Raw genomic sequence first — 20,629 nt, forward strand, 5'->3', positions numbered from 1 at the left:
GAGGACTCAACGATCCAAAAATCTGAATCCCTGCCCCCGCCCCAATCCTTCAGCCACACATTTATCCTCCACTTCATTCTATTCCTATACTCACTGTTGTGTGGCACAAGCAGCAATCCTGACATTATTGCCTTTGAGGTTTCCTTCCTAACTCCCCGTATTCTGCTTTCAGGACCTCCACCCTTTTACAGACTATGCGGTTGGGTATCAATATGTACCAAGACCTCTGTCTGCTCACCTCCCGCCATTTCAGAATATTGTGGATGCGCTCAGACTTGTACCATCAAATTCAAGAACAGATGCTACACCTCAACTATATGGTTCTTGAACCAGAGGGGATAATTTCACTTAACTTCACCTCCCCATCACTGAACTGTTCCCATAAACTATGTACTCACTTTCAAGGAATCTTCATCTCATATTCTCTAAAGAATATATAATTAATTAATTTTTCTTTTGTTTTTGCAGTTTGTTGTCTTTTACATGTTAGTCATACGTCCATCCTGTTGGGTATGGTCTTTCATTGATTTCATTTTGTTTCATGAATTTACTTTACACGTCCGTGTCCTGTGGGAGGGTGTGCCTTATTCCGATTGTCGAAAGTCATTTCCATATTGATTAGTTCAGAGATAGCAGCTGCTTTTCCCATTGGATAGCTGCCTGGTGTCCAGTGTCAAATATGTTGAGTATATAAAATAGCACATGGAAGGGGCTTGCTTGCTTTTCCTTTGCTTTAGGCAATAATGCACATGATGATTGGGAAGGTATGCTCTGCATGCACTTTTAATTATGTTTGCTGAATGTACTATGTTTGTTGGATATTCAGCTTTGTATTGTCTGTAACTTGGAGAACATGAATGTTTGGTCAAGTTTTAATTGTTTGTAAATAAATGATTAATATACCCTTTCAAAGTCAGTGCATTTCCTGTCTCACTTGCTGGACCCGCAAACCTGATTCAACATCATAGTCCTCAAGAAAATTAATCTTAGGGTTGTATGTGGTGGCATATGTACTTTGATAATAAATTTACTCTGAATTTTTGAAGAACATTTAGTTCTGCCTAACCAATATATAGTACAGCTGCAAACAGGATATCTCAACACATATTCAATGACTTGCTCAATGAAGACAAGCATGTCCCCATGCCTTTAGAAATAATAAAACAAACACAAAAGTGTAACACATCAGTATAGTGCGCTCCAATACTCCAAAAAGAGGAAATGGGGTAGAAAGACAACATTGTTGTTTTGCCCATAAGGCTAATGGCTAATTGAAATAGTTGCCTGAATTTTTACTCTAAAGATGTAAAATGATTGAGATAACGTTATTAAACAAACCTTCACACTGTGCCTCATGAGAGGAGCTATTCTGCAGTCCATCCAGTTGCTTGTCAATCCAAAGAGACTAGGAATTATGAGGAGCACAATGCATGGGGAGAAGCTAGGCTTCAAGTGTGCCAAAGCTCCACACTACAGGAAGGCTACAATGGGGTGATCTGGCCTGAGAAAAAGAACATGAATAGCAAAGATTTGGAGACGTGGCGAAGAAAGAAGTTTAAACTTCTTCCCTCTCTACCTCAAAAATTCTTCAGCACCGAACTTCAAGGGTTCTCTTTTTCAATACCTCCAGATTTTAATGTGTAGAGTGGATATCAGATATTCTGTGCATTGATTCCCACAAAGACAATAGAGTTCCTGCTAAGGACAATTGCTTTGTCCACAAAGTGAAAAGTCCCAGGAAGCATATTACTTAGTGGAAAAAAGCTGATAGACCAACTCCTTGGTATTTGTATTTATTCCCTTTGCAAGGGAGTTGAAATGAGTTTGATTGTTTCAAGAAATGCTAAATTTAGAACATTTCATTGCATTTTAATGTGTTTTTCATTTCATTACCTGATAACTTCAGCAGTAATTTCTTCATTTCTCTTTAACAGAAATTAATCAGGTATTCCGGATAGATGTGGTTAGCATCAAATATTACAAAAATCTTTGGATTCCACTGGTTGTCCACACAGCTGTCATACAAGTTCACCAGACTTCCATCTTTGGAAGGAGGACGGGTATATTTGGGATTTCCTGTAACATAATCACCCACAAGAACTCGAGCGAGAAACATTGTTTTAAATTGTGGCTTCCCCTGATCTGGCTGCAATGTTGCCACAGACTTGTCATTAGAATGGCAATAACGACTGGAGTATGAGGAATCACGAGCAAAATAAGTCCCTGTAGAAAAATTCAAAATATACAGTACTTCAATGTAGTCCCAATTCTTAGCAATAGAATCTGCTTTTAATTGATGAAAGTGCAACTCACAAGAAGTAGCAATGTCATAATTACTGGCTTACCTTTTCCATAAACAGTAGCATGCATTCCATTTATTCTCCAGTCAAAATTCTGTAAACATATTGCTTGCACAAATTCACTGCTCGTACCATGAAAAAGCAATCTTTCATTCACTTCCAAAACATTTCTCATCTTCTTCAAATGGGCTTTTTTTCTGAAAAAGTGAAATATTAAAAGTATTAGGGAAAGTAAGATTGTAATGCCTTAATTTATATTGCTTTAATACTGTGCAGCATAGAAATAGGCCATTCAATTCACAATATCTGTGCCCAACATGACACAGCTTGTACGTGATTCATATCCCTCCATTTACTTATTCATGTGTCTGTCTACTGTAAAGTGGCACTTAAGTCTTAAGTGGCACTATCATACTTCACCACTAACCTCCCCCCACCCCCAACTCTTTTCCTGACAGTGCCTTCCAGGCACCAAACACTAGCCTTCACTCGAAAAAGGATAAGAACATAGTGCCATTGAACATAATAGCACAGAAACAGACCCTTTGGCCCATCTAGTCCGTGCCAAACTATTATTCATAGAAACATAGAAAGCCTGCAGCACAATACAGGTCCTCTGGCCCACAAAGCTGTGCCGAACATGTCCTTACTATAGAAATTACCTAAGGTTACCTATAGCCCTCTATTTCTCAAAGCTCCATGTACATATCCAGTGGTCTCTTAAAAGACCATATCATATCAGCCTCCACCAGGTTCACTGGCAGCCCATTCCACACATTCACCACTCTCTGCACAAAAAACTTACCCCTGACATCTCCTCTGTACCTATTCTCCAGTACCTTAATGCTGTACCCTTTCATGTTAGCCATTTCAGCCCTGGGAAAGAGCCTCTGACTATCCACATGATCAATGCCTCTCAACATCTTCTATACCTCTATTAGGTCACCTCTCAAACTCTGTTGCTCCAAGGCCAAGTTCACTCAACCTATTCTCATAAGGCATGCGCCCCAATCCAGGGAACATCTTGTAAATCTTCTCTGCACCCTTTCTATGGTTTCCACATCCTTCCTATAATGAGGTGACCAGAACTGAGCACAGTACTAAAAGTGGGGTCTGACCAGGGCCCTATATAGCTGCAACATTACCTTTCGGCTCCTAAACTCAATCCCACGACTGATGAAGGCCAATGCACCGTCTTAACCACAGAGTCAACCTGCGCAGCAGCTTTGGGTGTCCTATGGACTCAAACCCCAAGAACCCTCTGATCCTCCACACTGCCAAGAGTCTTACCATTAATACTACATTCTGCCATCATATTTTTTCCTACAAGAATGAACCAACTCACACTTATCTGGGTTGAACTCCATCCGCCACTTCTCAGCCCAGTTCTGCATCCTATTGATGTTCCGATGTAACCCCTGAAAGCCCTCCACACTATCCACCACACCCCCAACATTTGTGTCATTAGCAAATTTACTAACCCATCCCATCCACTTCCTCATCCAGGTCATTTATAAAAATCACGAAGAGTAAGGGTCCCAGAACAGATCCCTGATGCACACCACTGGTCACCGACCTCCATGCAGAATATGACCTATCTACAATCACTCTTTGCCTTCTGTGGGCAAGCCAATTCTGGATCCACAAAGCAATGTCCCCTTGGATCCCAAGCCTCCTTACTTTCTCAATAAGCCTTACATGGGGTATCTTATCAAATGTCTTGCTAAAATCAATATATTATTTGGAGAAGGAAGTCTGAGAATCAGAACGGGAGTGCTGCTGGAGCCATTTTGATTTTTTCTTCTCATCGGGGTTAAGAGAGGCGGGACTGCGCAGGCGTGTGATGTTGGGCAGTGAAGTGCAGAAGATTTAAAAGGAACACAGCCTTATGCAGCGGGCAGCGGAGTGAGCCGGGAGCAGAGAGAACACTTAAGGGCTTTGGCTCAACGGGCTTGGGCGGAAACAGGCGAGGTAAGTTAGATTTAACTTTCAATTTTTGCTGTTATTTGAGGAAAGGAGGAATTATGAGTGTGAGAGCAGCATGTTGTTCTCAGTGTCGGCTGTGGGAGGTCCTGGAGTCTCCTAGCCTCCTAGGCGTCCATATCTGCACCAGGTGTGCTGAGCTGCAGCTCCTAAGGGACCATGTTAGGGAACTGGAGCTGCAGCTCGATGACTTTTGTCTGGTCAGGGACAGTGACAAGGTGATAGAGAGGAGTTACAGGCAGGTGGTCACACCAGGGCCACGGGAGGCAGACAAGTGGGTCACAGTTAGGAGAGGGAAGGGGAAGAGTCAGGTACTAGAGAGTATCCCAGTGGCTGTACCCCTTGACAATAAATACTCCTGTTTGAGTACTGTTGGGGCGGACAGCCTACCTGGGGGAAGCAACAGTGCCCGTGCCTCTGGCACAGAGACCAGCCCTGTAGCTTAGAAGGGTAGGGAAAGGAAGAGGAAAGCAGTAGTAATAGGGGACCTGAAAGTTAGGGGGTCAGATAGGCGATTTTGTGGACGCAGTCAGGAGACCCGGAAGGTAATTTGCCTCCCTGGTGCCAGGGTCAGTGATGTTTCTGATTGCGTCCAACATATCCTGAAGCGGGAGGGTGAGGAGCCAGAGGTCGTGGTACATATAGGTACCAATGACATAAGTAGGAAAAGGGAAGAGGTCCTGAAAGGCGACTATAGGGAGTTAGGAAGGGAGTTGAGAAGAAGGTCCATAAAGGCAGTAATCTCAGGATTACTGCCTGTGCCACGCGACAGTGAGTGTAGGAATGGAATGAGGTGGAGAATAAATGTGTAGCTGAGGGATTGGAGCAAGGAGCAGGGGTTCAAGTTTCTGGATTATTGGGACCTCTTTTAGGGCAGGTGTGACCTGTACAAAAAGGACAGGTTGCATAGGAATCCTAGGGAAACCAATATCCTGGCGAGGAGATTTGGTACAGCTACTGGGTAGATTTTAAACTAGAAAGGTTGGGGGTGGGAATCAAATTGAAGAGAACAGGAGAGAGGAGGTTAGTTCACAAATAGACAAAACTTGTAGACAGTATGTGAGGGAGGATAGAACATAGCACATAGAATAATACAGCACATTACAGGCCCTTTGGCCCACAATGTTGCGCCAACCCTCAAACCCTGCCTCCCATATAACCTGCACCTTAAGTTCCTCATACACCTGTCTAGTAGTCTCTTAAACTTCACTAGTGTATCTGCCTCCACCACTGACTCAGACAGTGCATTCCACACACCAACCACTCTCTGTGAAAAACCTTCCTCAAAATATCCCCCTTGAACATCCCTCCCCTTACCTTAAAGCCATGTCCTCTTGTACTGAGCAGTAGTGCCCTGAGGAAGAGGTGCTGGCTGTCCACTCTGTCTATTCCTCTTAATATCTTATACACCTCTATCATGTCTCCTCTCATCCTCCTTCTCTCCAAAGAGTAAAACCCTAGCTCCGTTAATCTCTGATCATAATCCATACTCTCTGAACCAGGCAGCATCCTGGTAAATCTCCTCTGTACCCTTTCCAATGCTTCCACATCCTTCCTATACTGAGGTGACCACAACTGGACACAGTACTCCAAGTGTGGCCTAACTAGAGTTTTATAGAGCTGCATCATTACATCGCGTCTCTTAAACTCTATCCCTCGACTTCTGAAAGCTAACACCCCATAAACTTTCTTAACTACCCTATCTACCTGTGAGGAAATTTTCAGGGATCTGTGGACATGTACCCCAGATCCCTCTGCTCCTCCACACTACCAAGTATCCTGCCATTTACTTTGTACTCTGCCTTGAAGTTTGTCCTTCCAAAGTGTACCACCTCACACTTCTCCAGGTTGAACTCCATCTGCCACTTCTCAGCCCACTTCTGCATCCTATCAATGTCTCTCTGCAATCTTCGACAATCCTCTACACTATCTACAACACCACCAACCTTTGTGTTGTCTGCCAACTTGCCAACCCACCCTTCTACCCCCACATCCAGGATGTTAATAAGAATCATGAAAAGTAGAGGTCCCAGAACAAATCCTTGTGGGACACCACTAGTCACCACCCTCCAATCTGAATGTACTCCCTCCACCACGACCCTCTCCCTTCTGCAGGCAAGCCAATTCTGATCCACCTGGCCAAACTTCCCTGGATCCCATGCCTTCTGACTTTCTGAATAAGACTACCATGTGGAACCTTGGAAAATGCCTTACTAAAATCCATGTAGATCACATCCACTGCACTACCCTCATCTATATGCCTGGTCACCTCCTCAAAGAACTCTATCAGGCTTGTTAGGCACGATCTGCCCTTCACAAAGCCATGCTCTCTGTCCCTGATCAGACAATGATTCTCTAAATGCCCATAGATCCTATCTCCAAGAATCTTTTCCAACAGCTTTCCCACCACAGATGTAAGGCTCACTGGTCTGTAATTACCTGTACTATCCCTACTACCTTTTTTGAACAAGGGGACAACATTAGCTTCCCTCCAATCCTCCGGTACCATTCCCGTGGACAACGAGGACATAAAGATCCTAGCCAGAGGTTCAGCAATCTCTTCCCTTGCCTCGTGGAGCAGCCGGGGGAATATTCCATCAGGCCCCGGGAACTTATCAGTCCTAATGTATTTTAACAACTCCAACACCTCCTCTCCCTTAATATCAACATGCTCCAGAACATCAACCTCACTCATATTGTCCTCACCATCATCAAGTTCCCTCTCAGTGGTGAATACCAAAGTATTCATTGATTACCTCGCTCACTTCCACAGCCTCCAGGCACATCTTCCCACTTTTATCTCTAATCGGTCCTACCTTCATTCCTGTCATTCTTTTGTTCTTCACATAATTGAAGAATGCCTTGGGGTTTTCCTTTACCCTACTCGCCAAGGCCTTCTCATGCCCCCTTCTTGCTCTTCTCAGCCCCTTCTTAAGCTCCTTTCTTGCTACCCTATATTCCTCAATAGACCCATCTGATCCTTGCTTCCTAAACCTCATGTATGCTGCCTTCTTCCACCTGACTAGATTTTCCTCTTCACTTGTCACCCATGGTTCCTTCATCCTACCATTCTTTATTTTTCTCACCGGGACAAATTTATTCCTAACATCCTGCAACAGATCCTTAAACATTGACCACATGTCCATAGTACATTTCCCTGCAAAAACATCATCCCAATTCACACCCGCAAGTTCTAGCCTTATAGCCTCATAATTTGCCCTTCCCCAATTAAAAACTTTCCTGTCCTCTGTGATTCTATCTTTTTCCATCATAATGCTAAAGGTCAGGGAGTGGTGATCACTGTCCCCTAGATGCTCACCCACTGACAGATCTGTGACCTGACCCGATTCGTTACCTAATACTAGATCTAGTATGGCACTCCCCCTAGTCGGCCTGTCAACATACTGTGACGGGAATCCATCCTGGACACACTTAACAAACTCTGCCCCATCTAAACCCTTGGAACTAATCAAGTGCCAATCAATATTAGGGAAATTAAAGTCACCTATGATAACAACCCTGATCGGCAAGTGATAGAGAAGGGGAGAGCTTAAACTAAAGATGTACGGGAGAAGGAAGTAAAAGATAATAAATTTGTTTGCACTGATAGAGATAAATGGAGAGTAAGAGGTGGAGAGTTTCTTAAATGCATTTATTTTAATGCTGGGAGCATTGTAAGAAAGGTGGGTGAGCTTACAGCATGGATTGATACCTGGAAATATGATGTTGTAGCTATTAGTGAAACATGGTTGCAGGAGGGATGTGATTGGCAACTAAACATTCCTGGATTTCATTGCTTCAGGTATGATGGAATTGGAGGGGCAAGAGGGGGAGGTGTTGCACTGCTCGTCAGAGAAAATATTACAGCGGTGCTTTGGCAGGATAGATTAGAGGGCTCGTATAGGGAGACTATTTGGGTGGAATTGAGGAATGGGAAAGGTGTAGTAACACTTATAGGGGTGTATTATAGACCCCTAATGGGGAACGAGAATTGGAGGAGCAAATTTGTAAGGAGATAGCAGATATTTGTAGTAAGCACAAGATTGTGATTGTGGGAGATTTTACTTTTCTACACATAGACTGGGAAGCCCATTCTGTAAAAGGGCTGGATGGTTTGAAGTTTATAACGTGTGCAGGACAGCTCTTTGCAGCAATACATAGAGGTACCAACTAGAGAAGGGGCAGTGTTGGATAACCTGTTAGGGAATGAGATATGTCAGGTGATGGAGGTATGTTGGAGCACTTCGGGTCCAGTGATCACAATGCCATTAGTTTCAATATAATTATGGAGAAGGATAGGTCTGGACCTAGGGTTGAGATTTTTGATTGGAGAAAGGCTAACTTTGAGGAGATGCAAAAGGATTTAGAAGGAGTGGATTGGGACAGTTTGTTTTATGGGATGGATGTAATAGAGAAATGGAGGTAATTTAAAGATGAAATTTTGAGGGTACAGAATCAAGAGGGGGAGGTGTTACATTGCTTGTCAGAGAAAATATTTCAGCAGTGCTTTGGCAGGATAGATTAGAGAGCTCATCTAGGGAGGCTATTTGGGTGGAATTGAGGAATGGGAGAGGTGTAGTAACACTTATAGGGGTGTATTATAGACCACCTAATGGGGAACGAGAATTGGAGGAGCAAATTTGTAAGGAGATAGCAGATATTTGTAGTAAGCACAAGGTTGTGATTGTGGGAGATTTTAATTTTCCACACATAGACTGGGAAGCCCATTCTGTAAAAGGGCTAGATGGTTTGGAGTTTGTAAAATGTCTGCAGGATAGCTTTTTACAGCAATACATAGAGGTACCAAATAGAGAAGGGGCAGTGTTGGATCTCTTGTTAGGGAATAAGATAGGTCAGGTGATGGAGGTATATGTTGGGGACCACTGTGGGTCCAGTGATCACAATGCCATTATTTCAACATAATTATGGAGAAGGATAGGTCTGGACCCAGGGTTGAGAGTTTTGATTGGAGAAAGGCTAACTTGCAAAATGATGCAAAAGGATTTAGAAGAAGTGGATTGGGATCATTTGTTTTATGGGAAGGATGTAATAGAGAAATGGAGGTCATTTAAAGGAGAAATTTTGAGGGTACAGAATCTTTATGTTCCTGTTAGGTTGAAAGGAAAGGTTAAAAGTTTGAGAGAGCCATGGTATTCAAGGGATATTGGAAACTTGGTTCAGAAAAAGAGAGAGATCTACAATAAATAGGCAGCATGGAGTAAATGAGGTGCTCGAGGAATATAAAGAATATAAAAAGAATCTTAAGAAAGAAATTAGAAAAGCTAAAAGAAGATATGAGGTTACTTTGGCAAGTAAGGTGAAAGTAAATCCAAAGGGTTTCTACAGTTATATTAATAGCAAAAGGACAGTGAAGGATGAAATTGGTCCTTTAGAGAATCAGAGTGGACAGCTATGTGTGGAGCCAAAAGAGATGGGGGAGATTTTGGACAAGTTCTTTTCTTCGGTATTCACTAAGGAGAAGGATATTGAATTGTGTAAGGTAAGGGAAACAAGTAGGGAAGTTATGGAAACTATGATGACTAAAGAAGAGGAAGTACTGGCACTTTTAAAGAATAAAAAAGTGAATAAGTCTGTGGGTCATGACAGGATATTCCCTAGGACCCTGAGGGAATTTAGTGAAGAAACAGTAGGGGGCTCTGACAGAAATATTTCTAATGTCATTGGAAACAGGGATGGTTCCAGAGGATTTGCGTATTGCTCATGTGGTTCCATTGTTTAAAAAGCGTTCCAAGAGTAAAACTAGCAATTATCAGCCTGTAACTTTGATGTCAGTGGTGGGTAAGTTAATGGAAAGTGTTCTTAGAGATGGTATATATAATTATCTGGATCGACAGGATCTGATTAGGAAAAATAAACATGGATTTGTGCGTGGAAGGTCATGTTGACAAATCTTATTGAATTTTTTGAAGAGGTCACTAGGAAAGTTGACATGGGTAAAGCAGTGCATGTTGTCAATATGTACTTCAGTAAGGCCTTTAACAAATTTCCACACGGAATGTTAGTTAGGAAGGTTCAATAGTTAGGATTAATATTGAAGTAGTAAAATGGATTCAACAGTTGCTGAATGGAGATGCCAGAGAGTAGTGGTAGATAACTGCTTGTCAGGTTGGAGGCTGGTGACTAGTGGTGTGCCTCAGGGATCTATACTGGGTCCAATGTTGTTTGTCATACACATTAATGATCTAAGTGATGGAGTGATAAATAGGATCAGTAAGTATGCAGATGATACGAAGATAGGTAGCATTGTGGATAATGAAGTAGGTTTTCAAAGCTTGCAGAGAGAGTAAGGCCAGTTAGAAGAGTGGGCTAGAAGATGGCAGATGGCGTTTAATGCTGATAAGTGTGAGGTGCTACATTTTGGTAGGACTAATCAAAATAGGACATACATGGTAAATGGTAGGGCATTGAGGAATGCAGTAGAACAGAGTGTTCTAGGAATAGTGGTGCGTAGTTCCCTGAAGGTGGAATCTCATGTGGATAGGGTGGTGAAGAAAGCTTTTGGTATGCTGGCCTTTATAAATCAGAGCACTGAGTAAAGGAGTTGGGATGTAATGTTAAAATTGTACAAGGCATTGGTGAGCCAAATTTGGAGTATTGTGTACAGTTCTGGTCACCAAATTATAGGAAAGATGTCAACAAAATAGAGAGAGTATAGAGGAGATTTACTAGAATGTTGCCTGGGTTTCAGCACCTAAGTTACAGAGAAAGGTTGAACAAGTTAGGTCTTTATTCTTTACAACGTAGAAGGTTGAGGTGGGACTTGATAGAGGTATTTAAAATTATGAGAGGGATAGATAGAGTTGACCTGGATAGGCTTTTTCCATTGAGAGTATGGGAGATTCCAACAAGAGGACATGAGTTGAGAGTTAAGGGGCAAAAGTTTAGGGGTAACATGAGGGGGAATTTCTTTACTCAGAGAGTGGTAGCTGTGTGGAACGAGCTTCCAGTAGAAGTGGTAGAGGCAGGTTTGATATTTTCATTTAAAAAAAATTGAATAGGTATATGGACAGAAAGGAATGGAGGGTTATGGGCTGAGTGCAGGTTGGTGGGACTAGCTGAGAGTAAGTGTTTGGCACGGACTAGAAGGGCAAAGATGGCCTGTTTCCATGTTGTAGTTGTTATATGGTTGTACACTACATCTACTGCTCTACCTTCATCAATGTGTTTAGTCACATCCTCAAAAAATTCAATCAGGCTGATAAGGCACGACCTGCCTTTGACAAGGCCATGCTGACTATTCCTAATCAGATTATGCCTCTCCAAATGTTCATAAATCCTGCCTTTCAGGATCTTCTCCATCATCTTTCCAACAGTGAAGTAAGACTCATTGGTCTTTAATTTCCTGGGCTATCTCTACTCCCTTTCTTGAATAAGGGAACAACATCCGCAACCCTCCAATCCTCCAGAACATCTCCCATCCCCATTGATGATGCAAAGATTATCGCCAGAGGTTCAGCATTCTCCTCCCTCACCTCCCACAGTAACTTGGGGTACATATTGTCCGATACAACTTGATGCTTTCCAACAGTCCAGCACATCCTCTTAATATTTATATGCTCAAACTTTTCAGTCCACTGTTAGTCTTCCCTACAATCACCAAGATCCTTTTCCGTAGTGAATACTGAAACAAAGTATTCATTAAGTACCTCTGCTATCTCAACCGGTTCCATGCACACTTTTCCACAGTCACACTTAATTGATCCTATTCTCTCATGTCTTATCGTCTTGCTCTTCACATTGCTATTCTGCACGAGACCATAGCCCCCCATACTCCTCCCATCCTTGTACCTATCTAAATTTCTCGTGTTGTCTTCAGACCCGCATCCACCATTTCTACTGGCAGCTCGTTCTATACTCACACCACACTCTGAATGCAGTATCCCCTCATGTTCCCCTTAAATATTTCACCTTTCACCCTTACCCATGACTTTCAGTTCTAAGTGATTAGCTGAGTCTCACCCATTCTCAATGAAAAAAGCCTGCTTGCTATCAATACCTCATAATTCTGTTTACCTCTATCAAATTTCCCCTCATTCTCCGATGCTAAAGGGAATAAAGTCCTAACCTATTCACCATTTCCCTATCAACCCAGACTCTCAAGTCCTGGCAAAATCCTTGTAAATTTTCTCTGCACTCTTTCAATCTTATTGATATTTTTCCTGCAGGTAGGTGACAAAACGGCACACGATACTCCAAATTAGAGCTCACCAACATCTTATACAACTTCAACATAGCATCCCAACTCCTGTACTCAATACTTTGATTTCTGAAGGCCAACGTGCCAAAAGATCTCTTTCCAACCCTATGCAACACTATACACTTGTCTGCATTAAATTCCATCTGCCAGTTCTCAGTCCATTTTTCCGGCCTGTCCAGATACCGTCGCTAGTTTTGAAACTCTTCCTCGATTCTACCAAACCCCAAATTTTGGAGTTATCTGTAAACTTGCTGAGCCAATTTACCACATTATCATCCAGTTTGTTGATATAGATAACAAAATACAACAGACCCAGCACCAATTCCTGCACAACACCACTAGTTAAAGGCCTCCAATCAGAGAGCAACCATCTATTACTACTCTTTCACTTCCCTGATGAAGCCATTTGTTAATCCAGTTAATTACCTCATCCTGAATGCCAAGTGACTGAACCATCTTGACTAACCTATCATGCAGGACCTTGTCAAAGGCCTTGCTAAAATCCATGTAAAGCAACATCCACTGCCTTGCCTTCATCATCTTTCCTGATAACATACTGATAATAAGGGAGGGCAGGGTGAGGGAAGAAAGAAAGGAAGGGGAGGGAAGAAGGAAAGAAGGGGAGGGAAGAAAGAAGGAAAGAGAGGGAAGAAAGAAGGGGACAGAAGAAGAGGAGGAAGAGAAGGTAGGAATGAAGGAAAAATACATAATTAAACAAGCTATAAATATCAAGAACATGAGGTGAGGGGTCCTTGAAAGTGAGTCCATTGATTATGGGGAGTTACCCCCTTTAGTTGAAGAGCCTGATGGCTGAGGGGTAGTAACTGTTCCTGAACCTGGTGGTGTGAATCTTGAGGCTCCTGACGGCAGCAGTGAGAAGACTGCACATCCTAGGTAGCGGAGATCCCTGATGATGAATGTTGCTTTCCTGCAACAGCATTTTGTGTAAATGTGCTCAAAGGTGGGGAGGGCATTACCCGTGATAGACTGGGCTATATCGACTACTTTCTGTAGTTTCCATTCAATGGCGTTGACATTTTCATATCAAGCTGTGATGCAGCCAGGCAGTATACTCTTCACTACACATCTATAGAGGTTTGTTAAAGTTTTGGATATCATGCCAAATCTCCACAAACTCCTAATTAGAGGCACTTCCATGCTTTCTTCATAATTGCACTGACGTGCTGGGCCCAGGACATGTCCTAGAAAATTATAACACATAGGGACTTAAAGTTGCTGGCTCTCTCCACCTCTAATGAGGAATGGCTCATAGACCTATAGTTTCTTCCTCCTAATCAGCTCCTTGGTCTTGCTGATGTTGAATAAGAGGCAGTTATTGCAGCACCGCTCAGCCAGATTTGTAATCTCCCTCATACATGCTGACTCATCACCACCTTTGATTTGGCCTATGACAATGGTGACATCAGCACCACTGGAGCGGTGCTTAGCCACACAATCATAAGTGTAAAGTGAGTAGAGCAAAGGGGTAAGTGTATAGCCTTGTGGTGCACCTGTACTGATGGAGACAGTACTGAGGAGAAGTTGTTGCTCAGTGGACCCCAACCACTGGGCCGTGGACTGGTACCAGGCTGCAAAGCATGTGCTAGCGGGCCATGAGGAAACGATATGGATTTGTCGATATGAAACGATATGAGTCAGCTGCACCTTTCCTCATTCCCTGTCACGCCCACTGTTGAACTTGAACACACACAAAGTCATTACCCACGCGAGGTCATCAGTCGCCCCAATGATAACCAAGTGCCAGGGATCACTGGTTGGCCTCTGGTAACCGGCCGCCTCATGCGGCCGGCGAGAAGTGCCGTTGGTACTGGCCTGGAGTGCCGACAGATGGGCGCCGCCTCTAAACCTGTTTAGCACACCGAATGTTCTTGGGGAACCTGGTGCTAAAATATTCACAGATGACCTAATTCGGGCTCAGGGTTTCATTAGTAGCAGAGCAGCTACCTCGCTGTGATCTAATGAAAGTCATCCCTCAAGACAAACTTTTGTCGGCCGATAGATCCCACCTACCTACCGGGGGGGGGGGGGGGGGAACACCCTGTCGCACTCCTCAGTCAATCGGTCGCTTTCTCCGAACTGCGACCTCCGCGGCCCCGGTACACAGACCTCTGGCCCTTACCTTGTCCTCTCACTGGTGTGTTGCAATGATTTTATATGTTATGATGCTATTGACTTTTAAGTGAGTTATAATTGACATCACTATATTCATGCGAGGAAAATATGCGCAGTGTGTTTAATATTAAATTTGTTAGATAAACCCTTTTAGAAACGGAATTGAGTGTAATAGCCACTTATAAGTGACTTATAATCTATATTCCAGTCGTGATTAACACCTGCACCCCCCCCCCGCCCCCTTCAGCCAGTCCGCAAGAATATTGTCAATTTTATACCGGTCCGCAGTGCAAAAAAGGTTGATGACCCCTGTTGTTGCCAATCCAAAGAATACCCTTCCAAAAACTTACCCTTGCCTGATATCAGGCTCACTGGCTTCTCTACAAAGAGATCTAAATTAATTACAAATATAAAACACAACATAATTGATTGCACAAGTATTCACCCCCTTCAAGTCAGTATTTAGTAGATGCTCCTTTGGCAGCAACTACAGCCTTGAGTCTGCGTGGATAGGTATCTATCAGCTTTGCCCATCTGGAATTTGCAATTTTCCCCCATTCTTCTTTACAAAACTGCTCAAGCTCTGTCAGATCGCATGAGGATTGTGAGTGAACAGCCCTTTTCAAGTCCAGCTAAAAGTTCTCAATTGAATTGAGGTCTGGACTCTGACTTGGCCACTCCAGGACATTAACTTCGTTATTTTTAAGCTATTCCGCATAGCTTTGCTTTTATGTTTGGGATCATTGTCTTGCGGGAAAACAAATCTTCTCCCAAGTTGCTGTTCTCTAGCAGACTGCATCAGGTTTTCCTCCAGGATTTCCCTGTATTTTACTGCATTCATTTTACCCTCTACCTTCACAAGCCTCCCAGGGCCTGTTGTAGTGAAGCATACCCAGAGCATGATGCAGACACCATCATGCTTCATGGTAGGGATGGTATGTTTTTGATGATATGCGGTGTTTGCCAAACATAGCATTTAGTCTGATAGCCAAAAAGCTCAATTTTCATTTCATCAGACCATAGAAACTTCTTCCAGCTGACTTCAGAGTCGCCCACATGCCTTCCGCCAAACTCTATCCAGATTTCATGTGAGTTTTTGCAACATGGCTTTCTCTTTGTCACTCCCCCATAAAGCTATGACTGATGAAACACCTGGGCAACAGTTGTTGTATGCGCAATCTCTCTCATCTCAGCCACTGAAGCTTGTAACTCCCCCAAAGTTGTCATGGGTCTTTTGGTGGCCTCTCTCACTAGACCCCTTCTTGCACAGTCACTCAGTTTTTGAGGATGGCCTGCACTAGGCAGATTTACGGCTAAGCCATATTCTTTCCATTTTTTGATAATTGCCTTAACTGTACTCCAAGAAATATTCAGAGACTTTAAAATTTTCTTGTATCCATCTTCTGGCCTCTATTTTTCAATAACCTTTTTGCAGAGCTGCTTGAAGTGTTTGTTTGCCTTCACGGTGTAGTTTTTGCCAAGATACTGACTCACTAGTAGCTGGACCTCCCAGACACAGGTGTATTTTTACTACAATCAATTGAAACACCTTGACTACACACAAGTCTCCAAAAACATATCTCATAAGTGCACCAGTGATGATTTGGTGTGTCATTTTAAAGAGTAGTGAATACTTCTGGAATCAATTATTTTGTGTTTTATATTTATATTTAATTTAGATCACTGTAGAGATCTTTGATGAGAAAGAGTCTTTTTCTGTTGATCAGTGTCAACAAAGCCAAATTAAATCCACTGTGATTCAATGTTGTAAAACAATAAAACATGAAAATTTCCAAGGGGTTGAATACTGTACACAACCTTATTAATGCTTCTGCTTTCTGAGGGGCTACAAAGAGCTGGACTATGCACATCTATACTCATATCATTCGAGGATCTTAATAAGCTGCATGGTACAGAAACTGCACTGTGGCAGACAGGAAGGCTCTACAACAGGTAGTCTAAACTGCCCAATGCATCACCGGCATCAGCTAATCTATCAAAGACAAATATACAGAAAGGTGCTGGAAAAAGGCCAGTACATCATGAAGTACCACAGCCATGTCTCGTTTTTGGGAGCGTGACTCCGCCGTCATCTCTTACCGCAGGGATTCCAGCTCCAGTTCCAGGCCTCCCAGTTCAGGCCCAACAAGGATCCCTGGTACCGCCGTTTTATTGACTGTTGCTCCCTCTGCTGCTCGTGCTGGATTCGCCAAGCCACGCAGAGATACAAATGGACCCAGTCTCTCTCTCTGCCACCACTGCGGGCCTTGCTCTCCACCGTCTGCCATGGACCTCTCCAACACTTCATTCTCCGCCGGATTCACGCTTCCAACCGCTGTTTTTTCTCCTTCCTCACATCCAAGAAGGATCACAAGCTTGCCCGCCTGCAGCCCACGACGACCGCCTCCAGCTCAGACCCTGACTTCTTGGACTTCGACTTCTCAGGCCTCTGGCAGGCAAAAGACCCATCCGCCGCTGACTCTAACCCCGACTGGAACTACGGCCTCCCGGACACGGGCATCAGCCCCCAGCGTGCCATGGACTCACCCACTTCTGATTCGGACCTCAGTTCTGGCGCCCTGCAGGCCACAGACTCCAACACCCATAGCTCTAGATCCAGCTCGAACTGAGATCCTGAACCTCTCCAGACCAGGACCGCTCTTACTGCCGCTGGGTCCTACCGCTCGTCTTATTCCTCCACCACCCACTATTCTCCCCGCGACTCCCAACCCTCCCTCCACCCCTCGTCTCCCCTCCATTCCTCTGATCCCTCATCCTCCCCTCAGCCCACTCTCCCTGAACATCCCAATCCCCCTCTCCCTCCTGAGACCTCCCACTCTTTACCCTCCTCTGACCCCAGCCCCAACCCTTGCCATGTCTTCACCATCCCCTCTGACCTTCCCCTCTCTGAGGCAGAGCGTCCTGTGCTCAGCAAGGGCCTCACTTTTGTCCCCCTCCGTCCACACCTCAGTGAGTTCCGTGCCCGGCATGATGCTGAACGGTCGCTTATGTCTCCGAGTCTACTATTTTAACAAGAATTCCCCTTCCCCTATTGATGACCCTTTCTCCTGTCTTCAACCCTCCTCTTCCTCCTGGACAACCCCACCAGGCCTACCTGCACTCAATCTTTTCATCTCCAACTGTCGCCAAGACATCAACCATTTCAACTTCACCACTCCTCTCTCCTGTTCCAACCTCACTCACTCTGAATGCACTGCCCTCCATTCTCTCCACACTAATCCTAACCTCACCATCAAACCTGCAGACAAAGGTGTTGCCGTGGTGGTCTGGCGGACGGACCTCTACCTCAGTGAGGCCAAACGGCAGCTCTCTGACACCTCCTCTTACTTACCCCTGGAACAGGACCCCACTAAAAAACATCAGACCATTGTCTCCTGTACCATCACTGCCCTTATCAACTCCAGAGACCTTCCATCCTCAGCCAAAAAACTCATAATTCCCCCACACTGCACTGCTTGTCTTTACCTCCTCCCCAAGATCCATAAGCCTGACTGTCCTGGTAGGCCTATAGTTTTGGCCTGCCCCTGTCCCACTGAACTTGTATCTGCCAACCTCGACTCCATTTTGTCACCCATAGTTCAGTCCCTCCCCACCTACATCCGGGATACATCCCATGCCCTCCACCTCTTCAACAAACTTCCAGTTCCGCGGTCGTGACCACTTCATTTTCACCATGGATATCCAATCCTTATACACTTCAATTCCCCATCAAGAAGGCCTCAAAGCCCTCCACTACTTTCTGAATAATAGACCTCACCAGTTCCCCAACACCACCACACTCCTCAGGTTGGCGGAACTGGTACTCACACTTAAAAACTTCTCTTTCTGCTCTTCCCACTTTCTTCAGACCAAGGGTGTAGCTATGGGCACTCACATTGTCCCTAGCTATGCCTGCCTCTTTGTGGGTTATGTGGAACAGTCTATGCTCCAAATCTATACTGGTACTGCTTTCCAACTTTTCCTTCGATACTTTGACGACTACATTGGTGCTGCTTCCTGTACCCATGCTGAGATCGTCAATTTCATCAACTTTGCTTCTAACTTTCACTGAGCTCTCAAATTCACTTGGTCCATCTCGGACACTTCTCTCCCCTTTCTCGATCTCTCAGTCTCCATCTCTGGAGATAGACTGTCCACTGACATCTTCTATAAACCCACTGACTCCCATAACTACCTTGATTATACCTCTTCCCACCCTGCCAAATACAAAAATTCTATTCCCTATTCCCAGTTCCTCCGTCTCCGCCGCATCTGCTCCAAGGATGAGGCTTTCTGTTCCAGGACATCCCAAATGTATTCTTTCTTTATGAATTGTGGTTTCCCTTCTGCCGTCATCAATGATGCCTTCAGCCGCATCTCCTCTATTTCCCGCGCTTCGGCCCTCACCCCATCCTCTTGTCACCACAACAGGGACCGTGTCTCCTTTGTCCTCACCTATCACCCCACCAGCCTCCAGATCCAGCATATTATCCTCCGCAACTTCTGCCACCTTCAACAGGACCCCACCACTAAGGACATCTTTTCCTCTCTACACCTCTCTGCTTTTCGCAGTGATCGTTCCCTCCACAACTGCCTGTGGACTGCCTGCCTCCACGACACGACTGTGTCCCTCCCCACAGATCTCCCACCTGGCACTTATCCCTGCAAGCGTAAGTGCTACACCTGTCCCTACACCTCCTCTCTTACCACCATTCAGGGCCCCAAACAGTCCTTCCAGGTGAGGCAACATGTCACTTGTGAGTCTGTTGGGGTAATCTATTGCATCCGTTGCTCCCGATGAGGCCTCTTCTACATCAGAGAGACCTGACGCAGATGGGAGGACCACTTCATCGAACACCTGCACTCCCCATAACAGACAGGATCTCCCGGTTGCCACTCACTTCAACTCTCCTTCACATTCCCATTTGGTTATGTCCATACATGGCCTCCTCTACTGCCATGATGAGGCCAAACTTCGGTTGGAAGAACAACATCTCATATACCGTCTGGGTAATCTCCAGCCCCTTGGTATGAACATCGAATTCTCCAACTTCTGGTAATTCCCTCCCCCTCCCTTCCCTCATCCCACCTTCACTCTTTCTCCTCTTCTAGCTGCCTGTCACCTCTCATGACTCAGCCTTCTACTACCCATAGTGCTTTCCCCTTAGATTCCTTCTTCACCTCTCCTGCCTATCCTCTCCCTGCTTCCCCTCCCCCACCACTCGATCTTTCCTCTGATTGGTTCTCCACCCTCCCCCCACCTTCTTTATAGGGCCACTGCCCCCTCATTCTTTAGTCCTGATGAAAGGTCTCGACCCGAAACGTTGACTGTTTCTTTCAACGGATGCTGCCGGACCTGCTGAGTTCATCCAGCTTATTTGTACGTCTTGATTTGATCACAGCATCTGCAGTGTACTTTGTGTTTACATCATGAAGTATCTCTCCCATCTTGCTCATGGATGGTTTGTTCAACTCCCTTCAGGAAGAAAGCTATGTAGCACTTGCACCAGGACCACCAGACTCAAAAATTGAGTTATTTTCTCCAAGCAGGAAGACTGTTCAACACGTCCACCCACTAACTCTTCCCTTCAAACCACCCTCTCCCCCCCCCCCCACCTGCCACCACTACTTTATCATTTCCTGTCAGTCTCCTTATGCACAGGTACTCCTGTACCTAACGTCACTTTATGGACATGCATGTATATAATCTATTATACCACATTTATATTTGTTTCTTTATTATTGTGTTTTTATTTTATTATGCTTTTTGTGCTGCATTGTATCCAGAGTAACAATTATTTTGTTCTTTACACTTGTGTACTGAAAACAACATTAAATTACATTAAACAATTTTGAATCTCTATAATCTGTATACAATCCATGACCTCATTGCTGTTTTGCCTTACTTCTATAAACTCCGAGTCCATCTCCTGAATAAATAGAGGCACAAAGAATTATCTTATGGCTCAATGTTTACATGATCACTCTGATCTTC

The 20,629-nt window shown here is 44.3% G+C and overlaps 1 protein-coding gene across 7 annotated transcripts in view; it reads right to left on the reverse strand.

The window, feature by feature from the left end:
• Positions 1-1,270: 1,270 nt before the first annotated feature.
• The window catches only part of LOC132398745 (protein mono-ADP-ribosyltransferase PARP11), a 139,415-nt gene continuing 120,056 nt past the window's right edge, over positions 1,271-20,629 (reverse strand). For 3 of the 7 annotated variants that reach the window (XM_059978609.1, XM_059978610.1, XM_059978611.1), the window contains 2 exons: positions 2,346-2,497; positions 1,281-2,223 (listed from right to left, as the gene is read on the reverse strand). In XM_059978609.1, coding sequence (XP_059834592.1) covers positions 1,928-2,223; positions 2,346-2,497 — 448 coding nt within the window. In that variant the 3' untranslated portion in view covers positions 1,281-1,927. Of the gene's footprint in view, positions 2,224-2,345; positions 2,498-20,629 lie in introns of all 7 variants that reach the window. The other 4 variants (XM_059978614.1, XM_059978613.1, XM_059978612.1 and 1 more) reach the window with 4 other exon arrangements.

This window comes from Hypanus sabinus, chromosome 8 (assembly GCF_030144855.1).
Source record: "Hypanus sabinus isolate sHypSab1 chromosome 8, sHypSab1.hap1, whole genome shotgun sequence".
NCBI classification, from domain to species: Eukaryota; Metazoa; Chordata; class Chondrichthyes; order Myliobatiformes; family Dasyatidae; genus Hypanus; species Hypanus sabinus.